Source organism: Lissotriton helveticus, chromosome 5_1 (assembly GCF_964261635.1).
Source record: "Lissotriton helveticus chromosome 5_1, aLisHel1.1, whole genome shotgun sequence".
Classification (NCBI taxonomy): domain Eukaryota; kingdom Metazoa; phylum Chordata; class Amphibia; order Caudata; family Salamandridae; genus Lissotriton; species Lissotriton helveticus.
Genome location: NC_136065.1, coordinates 572,378,921 through 572,394,299, shown reverse-complemented (window position 1 = coordinate 572,394,299; position 15,379 = coordinate 572,378,921). Strand labels below are relative to the sequence as shown.

Sequence of the window (15,379 nt, the reverse complement as noted above, 5' to 3'; positions counted from 1 at the left end):
CATGGCAGAATTCCACAGGTAAACTGTTATGATGTCTTCTTAGCGGTCTCGTGAGTATTGCATATTTTGCATTCTGTATTCTGTTCTATCGAATGTCAGGCTGACGGCACTCAACAGTTGGCAGTTGCACTGGACTGTCGAGGTGGTTGGATGCCAGGTTGTGCATTAGAATTAAACTTACCTCAAATCATCCTGTTTCGAGATTCATTTCTCTACGAAGGTTCACAACAATTGTGTCGTGCTGTGTGTTCCCTGGAGATCGGCGATCGCCTCATTTGCGTGCTTCTTGTCAGTTTCCTCCAGTGTTTCCTGGCTTCTGGATTGTGTTTTCGATGTTTCCTGGTTTGGCTGCTGTCTTTAGTGGTCTTCAGGTACTGTTTCCGCATTTATCCTATTTGGGCGTCTGCGCTGGTGCGAGTCGCGAGCTGTCCCGCGAGCTCTTCAACGGTTGAGCTGAGCCCTCGTCACTGGAACGCATACTGCGTCATTGGAACGCATAGTGAAAGTTTTCACTTGCCTATGCGCAACGTACTTCGTCATTGACGTACCGCCATTTTGGATTCTCATTCAGCCGCATTTTCTCACAGTGCTGTGCCTCAGAAATCCTTCGGCAGCCAGAGGTATTTAATGTTTAGATTTCAAAGGAAAGTTTGGTCATTTATTTGATATTTCTACTTTGAAAGCTGGTGCAAGTCGGTTCACGGTGATTTGCACACCTTGTTTTTTCGAAGTTTCTTCATGGTAAATTTTATGGAGGAATGAATTTCGGAACAGGAGGATTTGAGGTAAGTTTAATTCTAATGCACAACCTGGCATCCGACCACCTCGACAGTCCAGTGCAACTAACAACTGTTGAGTGCCTTCAGCCTGACATTCGATAGAACAACAGAATACAGAATGCAAAACATGCAATACTCACGAGACCTCTAAGAAGACATCATAACACATCCTCTTCCTTAGTAAACAAAAACAAAACCACAACAAAGAAAAAGATAAAAAAAACAAATTTAAAAAGTAACATAATCTTTGAGATATATAGGCGGTCTATGAGTCCTATGCCCCACACTAACACTGCTACCACTCTCAGAATTGTTAACATCACTCATGCCCCCATCCTGCGAATCATGAGAAAGAGTTTCACTGGACAGTTGAGAACAATCTTTGGAGAAAGTATCAGGTATAAACATGGCACCAGAACATTCATCATCCTCAAATGCTTGTCTGACACAAGATCCTCCTTTCTGATACAAAGCTACTCTCTGTAAATTCCACCTCTCACCTCCTTCAACAAATAACTTACCCACGCTGACAACACAGAAAGGGCCCTTAAATTTGTTCAAACCAGCTTTGGTTCTGCCAGACTTCAATTTAACTCAATCACCTACCGCAATTTTAGCACAAACAACATCAGGAAAACTTTCACCTCCAGAACGCACCCAAGCCTTCAACCATGCAGGTACTAATCTGGAACCTGGAAGGTGTCCTCACATCAGTTGAAAAGGTGACCTTTGCGTAACACTATGAATGGTAGTGCGATAGGACCAAATCATCTCCTCAACAAGTCGTCTGGGAGATAAATCATTGGCTAAGGCAAGTTGAATGGTGCCTTTAATTAATCTATTCAACCTTTCTACAATACAGTTGCCCATGGGATTATAAAGAGAAGTGCAAGAATGTTTAATTCCCCACTTTTCAAAAAAACATCTCATCTCATTAGAAGTTAACTGTGTGCCATTATCAGTCAAAATCATATGTGGAACACCTTCTTGCAAAAAGAGATCCTCTAACATTTCAATAGTAGACTTAGTTGTGATATCTTTCACGAATTCAACAACGGATGCCAGGTTGTGCATTAGAATTAAACTTACCTCAAATCATCCTGTTTCGAGATTCATTTCTCCACGAAGGTTCACGACATAGACCTTTTGATCTCCAATATTAAATCCAAAAGGACTCTTATTGATGCACCAATGGCAGGTATTGCTACGGCATGCGTTTTGTACAGACTCAAACTTCCATCTACACTTTTGTTTCATACAATCCCTGTTCTATATCTAGATCTGAGGATTTTGCAATTTCATCAGGAGACTTGCACTTTCCAATGTTTCTATTTATTTATGTATTTACTTATATTTTATTGAACTAATTAACAGATGTATTTATCACTCCCTAACCAGAGTGAGTAATAGAGTGTTTTACGAAGAACCCTTCATACTACAGCGTAGTAGAGATGGATTCCATTTGAATAGGTATAGGTAGAAGCTGGAGCATGTGAAAGTTATATTATATATGATTAGGTTAGTGACAAGCAGATATGTTTTGGATTTTTTTTTAATATGGTGACCTGAGGATGAGTGGACGAGGACATTGTACTTCGGCCTGCTGGGGCTTATCCTTATTCCTATGATTAGCTCACCTTTTCCAACAGAGATCGGCTTTAAATTGTTGCTTTGTTTCGTAGGATGCTATTGGTGTTAGATCCATAACTGCCCTGCTTATAGTAGTTTGGCAGGTTGTAGAAAAACGTGTTCGACATTTGGTAAAAATATTTACCCACCCCACTGTTGCAAATCTTAGCTTTGTGCTGGAGAGTTGTCTGTAAGGCTTGACCTCCCACCAGACCCTGATTCCACCTCCCATGGTTGGACAACTCCTGCTGCGTGCTGACTTCAGGCGTGAGAAGTGGTCTTTACCACAGAGCATGGCTTTTGACCAGGCTGTGTGCTAAGTCTGCCTCAAAAGGCCATCTCACCATTGTGCTCGACCGCTGAGCCCAGCCTGCCACGAGCAGAAAGAGCAGACAAACACCCAGTAAACATCCTTTCTTGAAATAGCTTAGCCTATGGCTGTTCACAGTTTATCTTTTATATTTTGGTGATTCGCTGCTCCTCAGTTAGAACCACAAATCCATATTTTGGCCAGGAGGTCAAGGTGTGCCCCTTCTGCCCGTTTATATGGCTTTTCTGCTTTTTCTGTCCAATGCAGAGACCTCGCCTTCATCCTGAAATGGCTGCCTCAAGAGAAATGTTTCTATTGCAGTAGCTAGTTGGATCAGCTGTTCAGTCGGATCAGTTAGAATAGCTGGTTCAAATTTAGAACTGTGAATCTAAAAGGGACAATAGAAGAAAAGGCTCCCTTGTCCATCAGGATTTCCTTTTTTCTTGTTTTAAATCTGACTGTCATCACGGAGGATCCACGGATCCCAGATGGCCAGTATATACCAAGTGTTTCACCCCTTAAAGCTCACTTGAAGGACCACCCTACCACCATAATCCCATCATGCCCTGCAGGTAGCAAGTTATTTTTTTCTGTCTCCTGCAGAGAGGATCATAAAGCATTGAGCTCTGATTTTTTTTTATTCTTCTGAGAAACCTGTCCTTGCTTTTGAAAAACACAACTTTGCTCATCATCTTTTGGGACAGAGTATTTTATTTCTGTTTTCTGACATTGCAAAATGCCATCCCTATTTGTGACGTGTCCCACTTGTTGGAGAATGAATGCCCAAACAGACCCTTATGCAGTCTGTATTGTGTGCTTTCCCTCCTCTCGTGCACCGGATTCCTTTAAATTCTGTTTGAAGACTTCCAGGAAAACTTTGAATGATAGAGAAAAGCTCGAGCTACATGGACTATGTTGTAAAGAAAAGACGTGCCTTGTAAGTTTAAATATCTTCTTTAATAAAGCATAAGCGTTTTGCATCATGTTTCAGGATAATTTTATGTGACAATCCCTTTAATTCCCCTACATTTCCAGAAAACACTGGAAAATCTCACAAAAATGTCATCACAATTGTCATGTTCAATAAATAGGACAGGGTCTGGGCTACTAGGATCAAGAAGTATACTAAGGTCACCCTGATCCCACCAGCCCAAAACGCAAGGACCCACTCTTGAGACATACAGTTTACAAAAAGCTGATCTCCCTTTAAATTCAAATTTAAGTTTCCGAAAACCAACCAAATCAATGGGTTCACCAGTATAACTAACTGGGTGAATATCAGGTTTGTCTAAATCATGACCTATTTTTGAGCTAAACAGATCCTCCCATTTCTTTTTATTAATAATAGTGTATGGTGAGCCTGAATCAGCAGTCAGTGTTACAATGATACCACCAACAGTGATATTGCATACTGGTTTCTTCCTTATCTTACCTTGGTTAGGCGATTCATCATCACTAATACAACATACAATGTCCTCAACATTGTCATCCTCATTATCATCAGTGGCATCACACTCATCAACTATACACTTAACACTTTTACTATTCCTACAAGCACGTGCAAAATGTCTGGACATTTTACAATAGGCACACCTCTGACCGAGTGCCGGACATTTCCGGTCATTGGCGAGATGTGAAGTTCTACCACACCGGAAGCAAATACCTTTGGCCACATTTGATCTTGCATTAAAGGTTTCTTTCATCTTACTTTTTCCTTTAAAACTTGGTTTGTATTTGCTTTTTTCTGGGTTTTGTTGTTGAGTTGGAACCCTTACAATTTTGATTCCTTCCTCACTGTTGTCAATTTTGGTTTTGTTAACAACAGTTTTTGCACATCTAAAAGTTAATTCAGCTTTGGAAATTATGGCAGAAATCTCCTTTAAACTAGAGTCACCGTTGATCCATAGTTCATCCTGCAAGTTCTGATTATTGCAATGCATAACCAATTGATCACAAATCAATTCTTCCTCAAAAGTGCCAAAACTACATGACAAAGCAAGTCTTCTCAGTGAAGCTATATAATCTTCATTTTTTTCATTGGCTTCCTGCTTCCTATGGTAAAAATTAAATCTGTGTACAGCCTTTCACACGGTAGGTGCAAAATATGCGTTAAGATCATTAATAGTGCGTGTAAATAAATTTTCGTCACTTCCACCACTGGTCTTTTTTTCAATTCTATTATACACTCTTAATCCACCAGGACCTAGGCAGTGTAGGAGTATTTTTGTTTCCTTTCCGGAGTTAATTCTTTACTTTCGAAGGTTTTCAAGTAATTGACTAGATAATCTGTCCACTCCTCCCATCTCTGGCTTGATACCTCTCCATCTTTAATCATAAATGCCTGGGGGGCAGGTAAGTTCATAGTAGTGGTGGCCATAATGTGGTTGAAAACTATTGGCTATGTGATCAATAATATGATAGGATGGCACAGCTAATCAGTGTGTAAACAATAATATCACAACTTGATTTAGGCTAGCATTACCAATGCAACAAAAAGAAAAAATGAAATTAAATTTTATAATGTATCCATCACATCTAATATTATGCGCCTCAAAATGTAATTATAATGTAGACACACATATACTTTAAAAGTACCTTTAAAATCGTAGTGAGAACAGTGTGTGTGTGTCACTGATGAATAGGCTTCCGTAACACACGAGATGAGAAGAAGCGTTGAAAATGCTTCGAAATATGCTACCTCTTTTAATTTGTTGTCTTAATTTGATCGTTATTGCCACCGAATAAACATCGTTGCCTCAGTCACAATTGCATAGTATGACTTTAATCTGTTGAAAATGAGTGTAAAACAAAATGGAGTCCCGTACAATGACCCCGTGTAAACTCGCGATGACAAGCCTCTTTTAATCTCGCGATGGCGTGATGACAAGCCTCTTTAACCAAACGTGCAGTAGAACGCTGAGATATTTAGAGGATGCACCTCCAAACGTTCGTCTCCACACGAGAGTCCTCTTTACAAAGGTCAATAAAAGTTGTACAATCTTCTTTTACGATGTAAAATTCCACACATTGCACACTTCCAGCCAATACCCAGAAAACAGTGTGAAGGTGTCAGACAGCACCAAACAGATAGGCTTCAATGTATGAATGACGGCGGAAGTAATAAAATGGTGGCAGTATTAATATAACAAAATCCTTATCCCAAAGTGAGAATTGATTTATATTTCCAACAGTCAAAGTCTTAATAACACAATGCTCCGTGTTATATTATAAGCAATAAAAATTCTATAACACTCCCTGTTAAATAATCAGCATGCCGAGAGTTACATTTTTATCGATCCGAGTTACATGAACATTGTGACTTACATCGTTTGAGCTGTCCTCCAAATTTCTGGTATTCCATAATCAATTTCCAATTATATCGGAATGCACAATTAATTTAAATCACTGCTGAATGCGCAGGTTCTTCCTCGGGTTATGCGTCCATCGTCGCCATTGTTGTAAAGAAGAGACGTGCCTTGTAAGTTGAAATATCTTCTTTAATAAAGCATAACCTGGTAAGTAGAAGTAGCGGGCGCAGCCGCTAGACAGCTCAACCTCCCAGTTCTAAACAGCCCAACAATTTAATATTTAACTCATACCAAATCAAGTGCACATAACGCGAGCTGTACTCAAGGCAGATCTCGAACAAAGTAAAAGATCTGGCTCGAGACACACCTCGAGACACAACAGACTACAGGAAGAAGAGTGCAGGCATGAAAATATAATCTGGACAGTATCTGAGGGACGTGACGAGAGTGCTCCCTCTATTTCTGCGTCCTCCACCATTTCCCAGGACTCCTCACAAAGGAGATACTGGGAATGATCTTAGAGAGAAATGACCAAGCAACCGCTTGACTTCAACATCCACCAAAGATAGGGTCGGTGACAACATGAAGAAGAACAACATGAAAATAAAATATTTCAAAGTTTATGAATTGCTCGTTGAAGATTGTTTCAATGTCAAGGGATACTTTTCCTAGTAAAAACCTCCAGATACTGATTGGGAGTGCAAGATGAAGAAGAGCATAGTACCATGTTTACCGAACTCTGACTACTCCATTACATTAGTGCAGTCTCTGCAGCATTAAAACTATCATTGGCCTCTGCTTACACTTTAGAGCAAATCGCCTCACTACTTTGGCATCCTGCAGCAACAATGCTACCCCTCTTTCGTCTGTAGCCAATCCTACGTTCTTTACAGCATCGCTAATTGGGCCTTCACCTGTGCTGCCTCATTCAGCTTTGTCACCTCCATCTACTGATTCTCCTATGTCACAAATCCACTCTCTTCCTGTGATTTAAAAAAAAAAAAAATTTAATTAAGCACTTTACTGCTGCAGTTCTGGGCTTCTCTGTTCGCTTCCTGGAAGGGGTTTGGGTGGCCATTGTTACTTTTCAGTAGAAGCACATATTAGAGCTACCATTTTGAAACCATGCTCTAGTTGTGAAGCTGTTATGCTGTATTACGAGCAATGCCAAATAGCACTTTTTTTTACATTTTTATTAACTATTGATTTTATTAACTGTTGTTAAAAGTTTAGTCTAGGTTGAATCTGTTCCCTCTACTAATACCAGAATTTTTCATATTGCTATTTTTAACCTGAAATAATTTATTAATTATTGATTTTTGACTACCTCTACTCCTGTGATTTTTTAGTTTTTTAATTAGGCACTAGAGCTGGGATCTTGAACTGCTTCCCGGACGGAGTCCAGTGGGCATTTTTACTTTTCAGCAGAAGCACATATTAGAGCTGCCATTTTAAAACCAACCTCTAGTTGGTCGCAGTCTTTTAGTTCCGCCCTATTTAAAGTCGGCCAGGACCAGGGGCCAGCCACTATGCTGGAAAAATCACTTGTACTTATAATGAAATCAGAGCACTTTATACGATGAGATATCCTAGGAGTGCTCAGTTATTAATGGATTTAAAAAACAATGGGCTATTTGCTTAGTCTCTACACCCTCCGTATATATTGAGAAAATTAGAACACGTTACTCAGAAGCTCGTAGAGATAAAACTGATATTAATACTATTAGTACTGCTGGAAATGTGTTTGTCACTTACTTGAATAACATCGAAAATCCTGATCTGTTGCTGCGGTCTGAAACACTACCAAAACAGAATATTTCCTTGGTGCTAATGGATTACCAGAAAGGGATGGTTACCTTTCAAAAGTCAGCTTGTCGTTTTGTTATCTGTAGTGGTTTTTCCAGGGCAACAAAACAGCTAGGACTGCCATTGCCAGAAGGATACTCGTATGAATATGAAAAGCTTAGGCTATGAGGAGATCTGATACGACCTGATATTTCTTCTACCATAGCTGAGGTAGCTTGGATTTCTTCCGAGAGCCACTTACCGACATATAAATGTGTAGGGCAGCTTCTTAGGCTACCCCTTCTAACTTTTGTAAACATTGAACACTGGATGCATTTTCACTGAGACAGCCCTTTTAACCTTTGAGTAAATTTACACCAGCCTGTTTACTTGGTCCCCTGTAGATTTGCTCTCCCTCCAGGCGTCATTTTTTAACTGAAATCCATTCCTTTCCCAATTAGGAACGAGGGAGAAGGCCAGACTGCCAGAGTAAGGAGAAATTACATTTCATCGTAGGTCTGGTATTCTTAGTTCTTACTCTCCCTTCATAACAACCACCCAGCTGTCCCTTTATTAAGCATATGCTATGCTATAACATTACTTATAGAAAATCCGAATCTGAGTTGGGTTGATTCGCAGGCTCTTGTTTTCAAAGGTTTAAAGTGACATCTTTTAGAGAATTAAGTCTGCTATCCTGCATGTGGTGCAGGTATTCCTCACAAGTTATGAGGCATTGCCAACAAGTTTCAAGAGTACCACGGTAATTTTTCCTTCATCATAGAGTTATGTGTTTGTATTAATACACTGTACAACTTGCGTATTGGTGAGTTGTGCAATCAGGAAATGTTAAATCTGAATGAAGTATGGATAAACAGAATAATTTTTTTTTAAGTCTGCTGACTCAGTCTGATTTCTTATTTTCAGTGTTTTAAATGAGCTTTATTTGACACTTAAATTTGTCTGTCGCTTATAAAAAGTTTATTTTTTGTATTGATCAATGTTCTTAAAAGGCTGGACAATACATTGGAAGAAATCATCTTCAAGCTGGTGCCTGGACTTCGAGAAGGTACAGGTTTGCTACAGTTTGAGTAATAACATTTATTATTTGCACCTGTTAAACTCCACTCGCTGACTATTGTATTTTATTGTACAGAGGAGGACCGACGTGAAACAGATTTCTGGAAGAGACATAGACCTCAAGAAAATGGAGGTGAACGAAGTATATTTACTTTCTCTGCATGTATTCCTACATAGAAATTTAATTTCTTTGCAAGTTCTGTGTTCAGTTAACTCCATATACATAGAAACTGTACTTGATATCAATTTCAAATAGCAGGGGAACAAAAGAGAGCTGCTCAGGCTTTTGTGTTTTTAAACCAGGAAGTGTCATTTGTTAGGTTCTGAACCGCAAGATTTAAGAATTTAGGGCCATATGTATCGACACATTTCCCCATAGACACAGAATGGGCAAAACCCTTTGATACATCTGGCCCATAATTGGTTAACATTGAATCAAAAGAAATATGATTACCTCTTTTTTTAAATTCGGGTCTTTTAATTGTTTTGCATTTTTAAACATTTTAAATCATATAATAGTGAGGGCAAACTCCTTTTTCATGTCTTTCTTTCCCCACCGCCACTTTCTGTTTCACTGTTTTTAGTTGTTTGAATCTCCATGTCTGCTATGGTCACTTTTCTTTAATTTTCGTTTCTTACTGATCTAACACATTAGCACTTTATTTGTGTCCATCTCTACTTTTTAATCATAGGTTAGCTTGTGAAGATATTTTGATGTTTTTTTGGGCTGCTTCACAAGTTTCTTTCTGTTTTTCTTTCTTTCTTTTTGTTTGTTAGTGGTCTGGATTGTATATCAGTGTGTTTATTAAATGTGTGCAGTTTTATTAGATCGACTGTTGTTTTGATTTGGAAGTTGATAGTAATGGAAAATCCTTGGACTTAATGGAGTCATTTATAAATCGGCATTAGAATCGATCAACTGTAGCTCCTCTACCATAGGTAGAGGGAAGAGTAGCACTTCTAGAAATCAAAAGATGTTCCATTACCACTTGACTCTAAATCAAGTACAACACCTATGCAATGTCCATGAACGAGTCATCAGCATATGATTATGGTGGCAAATGCGCAAGAAAGGCCATATTGTTTTTGATTGTCATATCCCAACTGCTGTCTATAAATAAGAGCGAAAACAAGAAGATTGTTCAGATTGGAATAATGCAACAAGAACAATGGGCCTAACGAAGACTAGCTTCTGGTCCAACCTTAATATGTGGGATTAAGTAATAATTTAAGGGTGCTAGTGGTGTGGTTAACTATGGCAAATGAAGGCATAAGGTAAAGATCATTTAGTTAAATAAAAATACTTCTTGAACGAAGAGGAGAAATGTCACTACAAAAATATCAAGTGATGCAATTTACATTGTCAGCTCAGTCATACTTTTTTTTGTATGATCCCATTTATCATCATTGTATATTTCATAGATTTATATTTTTACCTATACGCTTCATTGAGAATCTACAAAGTTTTAAAGAGTTAAAAAAATTCCACAGAACCTTTGAGTTCCTGTGGTTAGATGTTCAAACAGTATGAGATCTTAAATATTCATAACACTCCTCACTTCTGTTTTTTTTCACAACTTTTATTAATATGTTTGAACCCGTTACTAGTCTTGGGTCTTGTGTACACATTAGCCTTTTGTGCATTTGCAGTCTAGTCACATGATTTAAGCACAGGTGCTGAATTCTATGTGTTTATATTGTGTGTCTCTATGGTGTGGCCTTACTGGTTTCAGAATGTCTGGCTGAGCCGCTTAAAGGGAATCCCTTCACGTTTGTCTCTGGGAGTGTAATCCGTGCCAACTGCTTCCCTAATAAAGAATTTGGGACACTTGATTTCCTGGCCTGCCCTTATTGTGAAAAGGGTGTTTGGTATTAAGATGTTATTTCTGGATTTCTTGAATAGCAGATGTTGCTCATATTTCTTTGGAAACAACTTGCATAGCACATGCAATGCCATTGGAATTTGACTTCTGCCGGTTGAACCTCATATGCTTATTTCTATGTAACAGGGAATTGCGCCCTGCCTCCTCTCCTTTATTACCTTCTGGAGGATCAGAATTTGTTAAAGAACAAAAATAGTTTAGTGAACACTCATAAAATGCTTCTTGTTGTATTCAAACTCTCATATTGTTACATTATATTTGTTTCATAGTCTGTTACTTTTTGGGAGCTGATATGATTGAATAGATCTAAACTTTATTTCAGATGCTAGTCCAAAATCTAAAAGATCACGAGGAGAAGATGAAAATGAAGAAGACAAAGATTATCACAGAAGTGATCCGCAAATTGCCATTTTTCTGGACTGTTTACGAAATAATGGTCAGTCAGGCGAAAACACAGTTAAGGTAAGTAGAGACTGAAATTTGTTTTTGCTTTGTAAGTAAACACGTTTTAATGGTAGAACACTAGGCTTCATACCTTCTTTCTTTTTAATGTATTTATTATCAAGACCAAAAATGAAGGATACATATAGAAAAACCGTTTCTCTGGCATTGGATATTTTAGATATTCACGTCCTTGAATCATTCCCCATCATCAGGCTGGGAATCCACAGTAACTTAAAATAGCAGTACATAGGTAACATGGTTATAGGCCTCAACAGCAGTGTTTGTTTAACACCACATAAACCTCATTTCAAACAACTCAAATTGCAGCCAATGGTGTGGAAGTGCTACGGCCTCCTACTCCCCCCCCCCACAGAGGCCACTATAACTCAGATTCCTATTGCACGTCATGTGTGACAGCGTCCAGAGAAGAGGTCTCCTCTAACCTCTCTGTGACCGTATCCTGTTGTTTTCCTGGGGGTACCATGGTCTTGAAGTAGCTCTCTGTTCAGCTATCAGAGTACTGCAAGTTGATTTTGCAGTATTTTTGTGGAAAATCTCAATTGTTTGTGCCAAGGAGACTTCTACTCTGTCACCATGATTGGCAAAGAGAAAAAAATCTGTATTCAAATCCTGGTCTACATGTGGACAGAAAAATACCATACTTATGATCCACATGGGCAGTGTATTTATTGCCTTGATCCAATGCACAAGCATATGTAAAACCTGTCCTTCCAAGACTCTGAACGATAGTAAGGGGAAGTTGTCTCAATATTTGCTGAAGAAAAAGAAATTGCCCCCGCAAAGCGGATGCTCCCTCATTTGGGGATTATTCTGTGAAAAGTGCTCTATTCACATACATGAAGGCTGTAAAAAAAAGTAGGAAGCAAGGAGTTTCCAAAGCTGGACTGAAAACCGAAAGTGCTGGCATCCACCTCCTTCCAGGAAAAATTTGAGTTTCCTATTAAACCAGTCCAGGGCAGGCAAACCGTATCTTGCCAGAAATATTGAGTGAAAATCCAGCTCCCTTGATGCCCTGGCTGAGCTGCCTTCCTCAATGGTGATGTCTCCTTTATCCTCCTCAAGTAGAAAAAGCCCCTGTTGTTGTCATTGACTACCTACTTGACAACCTCCCTAATGCAACCTGTGAGTCAGTGACCAGTAAGGTAAATCTTTGGATCTATGAACAGTTTCATAATCTTCTTACTTAGGACATCTACTACAGAAACAACAAGGTGATGGAAGGAATGCTTGAATTAAACTCGGCCACTGGCAATTGCTGTGGGCCGCATTCCAGACCATCGTTTTTCGGCCTTGTGCCATGCTAGACAAAGGACCGCCCTGCCCCTCTTTTATGTTAATCAATCTTTAGCTTTCTCCAATAGAAACAGTCCAGCCTAAACTGCTAGGCCAGCTCTCCTCCAGGTGGGAACACAAGCAACCCCAGACTGGTTTCAACCTACTTAGGTCTCAATAGTAATATATAGCTTGAGTTCTAGGATTCCATCCATCACTTTTTAATGTTTTTTGTTATGACACCCCAAGTATGACAGGTATGCAGAGATGTGGGTCCTGTGTTCAGTGTGCCACTAGGACCAAGCTGCACCTAACTGAAGTGTCTCAGCTAAGGCAAAATCTTCCTTGGGCGGTTAGAATCAGATCAGAGAGGACCAGGCTTGGCGGTTTGAGGTGTACCGGTCCTATTGCAGCAGGCCCAAGGATAATTTGCAGATGGCGCGTTCTAATCTGAGATGGAAAAGGTGGGCAAAAAATGCCTGATTAATTCAAGCGTTCTGTTTTTTTTGTATTTTTTTCTGCAAAACTTTAGAATGCCCAAAATTAAATGGGTACAATGATACATTCTGGGGCTACTCCTTCTGGTTTTGGCAACCAGGGACTAGAAATTACTGAAATAACACTGACATTTTCTATTCATAGTACCGTGAGATAAATATAACCTATCATGCACTGCTTATCACCTCATATATTGCATCATGTATGCCATTTTAAATGACATCATTGATGGTATCACTTCTGTCCTATCATGCAATGGTGGCTCCAAGAGAAGCTTTTTTGTTGTAGCTAGCCAATCAGAGCCTTAGTGACCGCAGCCTCTGCTTTAAATCTGCAGACCAAGAACGGGCGAAAAAGCGATCTCATCAAATTGGATTTGTTTAATTGTTTTATTTAGTCCGTGAATAATCCATGAATCTGGGTTTGTGGACCATCCACAGACTAATGTCTCTGATAGCTCTAACTTTGTAACCCCTTCAACAAGGTCATGTTCACATAAATTTGATTTTAGATGCACAACAGTTTTATGCCGGTTTTTCTACTCTGGCAAGGGAAATTAAAGTGCGGAAACCTGCCCATTGACTGGCACCCAACTAATGGGCAGAGTATCGAAGGAACTACAGGATTTTGTGTGTGTGTGTGTATATATGCGGGTGGTGTATGTTATTGTATGCCATAACACACACCACCCGCCATGTTGTGCTTTAGGTAGTTGCATATCTTCCTGTGACATTCAGAAGTGGGTGTTTTTGTTTTGTGCATGGCGGACAGTGTGAGGACTGTTGTGCGCATTGAATAATATAACTGGCTATTTTCACTAGTCCTGTACATTTGAGCCGGACCAGCACTTTTTAACAGTGTTTTCTTTCAATTAATTTCTGCAATTATTTGTATGATACACTTCATGTCCAACCCCCTGCTGTGCATGCCTTTCGGCTGTATGAACTGCCATGCTTTGCCCTTGCACTGCTGTTTCAGTGAAATAGGAGCTGCAGGAGGATCTGATGTGGCACTACACAACTATTCTGGTAAGATGGGGTTGTTTCAGGACCCCAGAATCCAAAGGCAGTTGTTTCGGTGGGTTGGGTGCTGGCCCTCGGTTCAGCCCGCACTCCCATGACCGAAGTCTGTGCATAGCAGGGGTTGGCTCTTGGTTGCAGCTCCTGATCTTTGGCCAAACTTTGTACACTACCATACCTACCAGGTGCAGGCAGCTCTGGTGGTTGGGCATAGGCCTGATCTTTTGGCACCCACCACTGTTCACAGATAAAAGACATGAAGCATGTTTGGGCACCTGGTCCTGCATCCAACCTCCTGCTTTGCATGGCGTGCAGCTGAGCATAGCTGGGGTTGGTTGTACAACTAGTTGATATAGTCGATCATCAAAAAAATCAAAATATCAGTGAAAAATTGTAGTTAAAAGTGATAGCTTATTGTTGCTCATAACATATTACCATATGTTAAAAAACACAAGTTAAGTTATGGTTACAAGAAAAAAATGGAAACCGCATGACATTGGCCAGTTACAGTTAGTAACAAAAACTCTAACTCGCAACTCTACCATGAAAAACTATAGTTCTTCACCAAAAAGACTTAACCCTTAGAAAAGATAGGACCAAACGATGATTATTTGGAAGAATATGGTGCAATGTTTTGAAACATTTGGAACATTTGAGTATAGAAGTTCAAAGAGATGACCAACATGCAATTCAGTATTTAATACATAGGATTAGAATGCATGTATATCTCATTTATATATGCAGCTTTATAAATTGTTGCTTAACATACCATGAGGACAAATTGGTCTGAAATTAAATGTTGCAGCAGGAATCTGGATGTAACGTTAGTTGAATTCATGTCAGACAAGATGTAGTCTTAATAATATGGGTACCAAGCGGTGTAATCCGATACTTAGCCAATCTTTACTTGCACACTGTAATGCTGCTTAATAGAAATTGTGTTGCTAATTAACTCAAAGATATAGAGTAGCTAATGAGACTTGCTGGAAATGTATTGTATAGTGTCCTGATAAAGTGACAAATACAAGTCACAAAATCCCTGTTGGCAATACAATAAACAATTACATTTTCAACATGCAAAAAGACTGTAAAATATACTTGTGGAGAGTTCTAAGAAACATAGGGCCTCATTACGATGTCGGTCTGAAAGCATTCAGAACGGCTCCTTGTCGGAATCGTTTTTGACTGACTAGGGTTCGACGAGTCCGACCGACCGATTACGATGATTCCGAACACCGTTCGGTCGGACTCAACGGGAGCCTGTGTTTAGACTGACAAGAGAGGCTCCCATTGAAGTAGGGCTGGGTGCAGAAAATCCTGCACCCTGTGGGGAGCATGCCATGGTGCTGGCCAC

At 39.6% G+C, this 15,379-nt stretch overlaps 1 protein-coding gene across 1 annotated transcript in view; it reads left to right on the top strand.

The window, feature by feature from the left end:
• The window catches only part of PCGF5 (polycomb group ring finger 5), a 198,401-nt gene that overhangs the window by 62,607 nt on the left and 120,415 nt on the right, over nucleotides 1-15,379 (top strand). Inside the window, exons 4-6 of the mRNA XM_078642917.1 lie at nucleotides 8,822-8,877; nucleotides 8,965-9,021; nucleotides 11,094-11,233. Coding sequence (XP_078499043.1) covers nucleotides 8,822-8,877; nucleotides 8,965-9,021; nucleotides 11,094-11,233 — 253 coding nt within the window. The remainder of the gene's footprint in view (nucleotides 1-8,821; nucleotides 8,878-8,964; nucleotides 9,022-11,093; nucleotides 11,234-15,379) is intronic.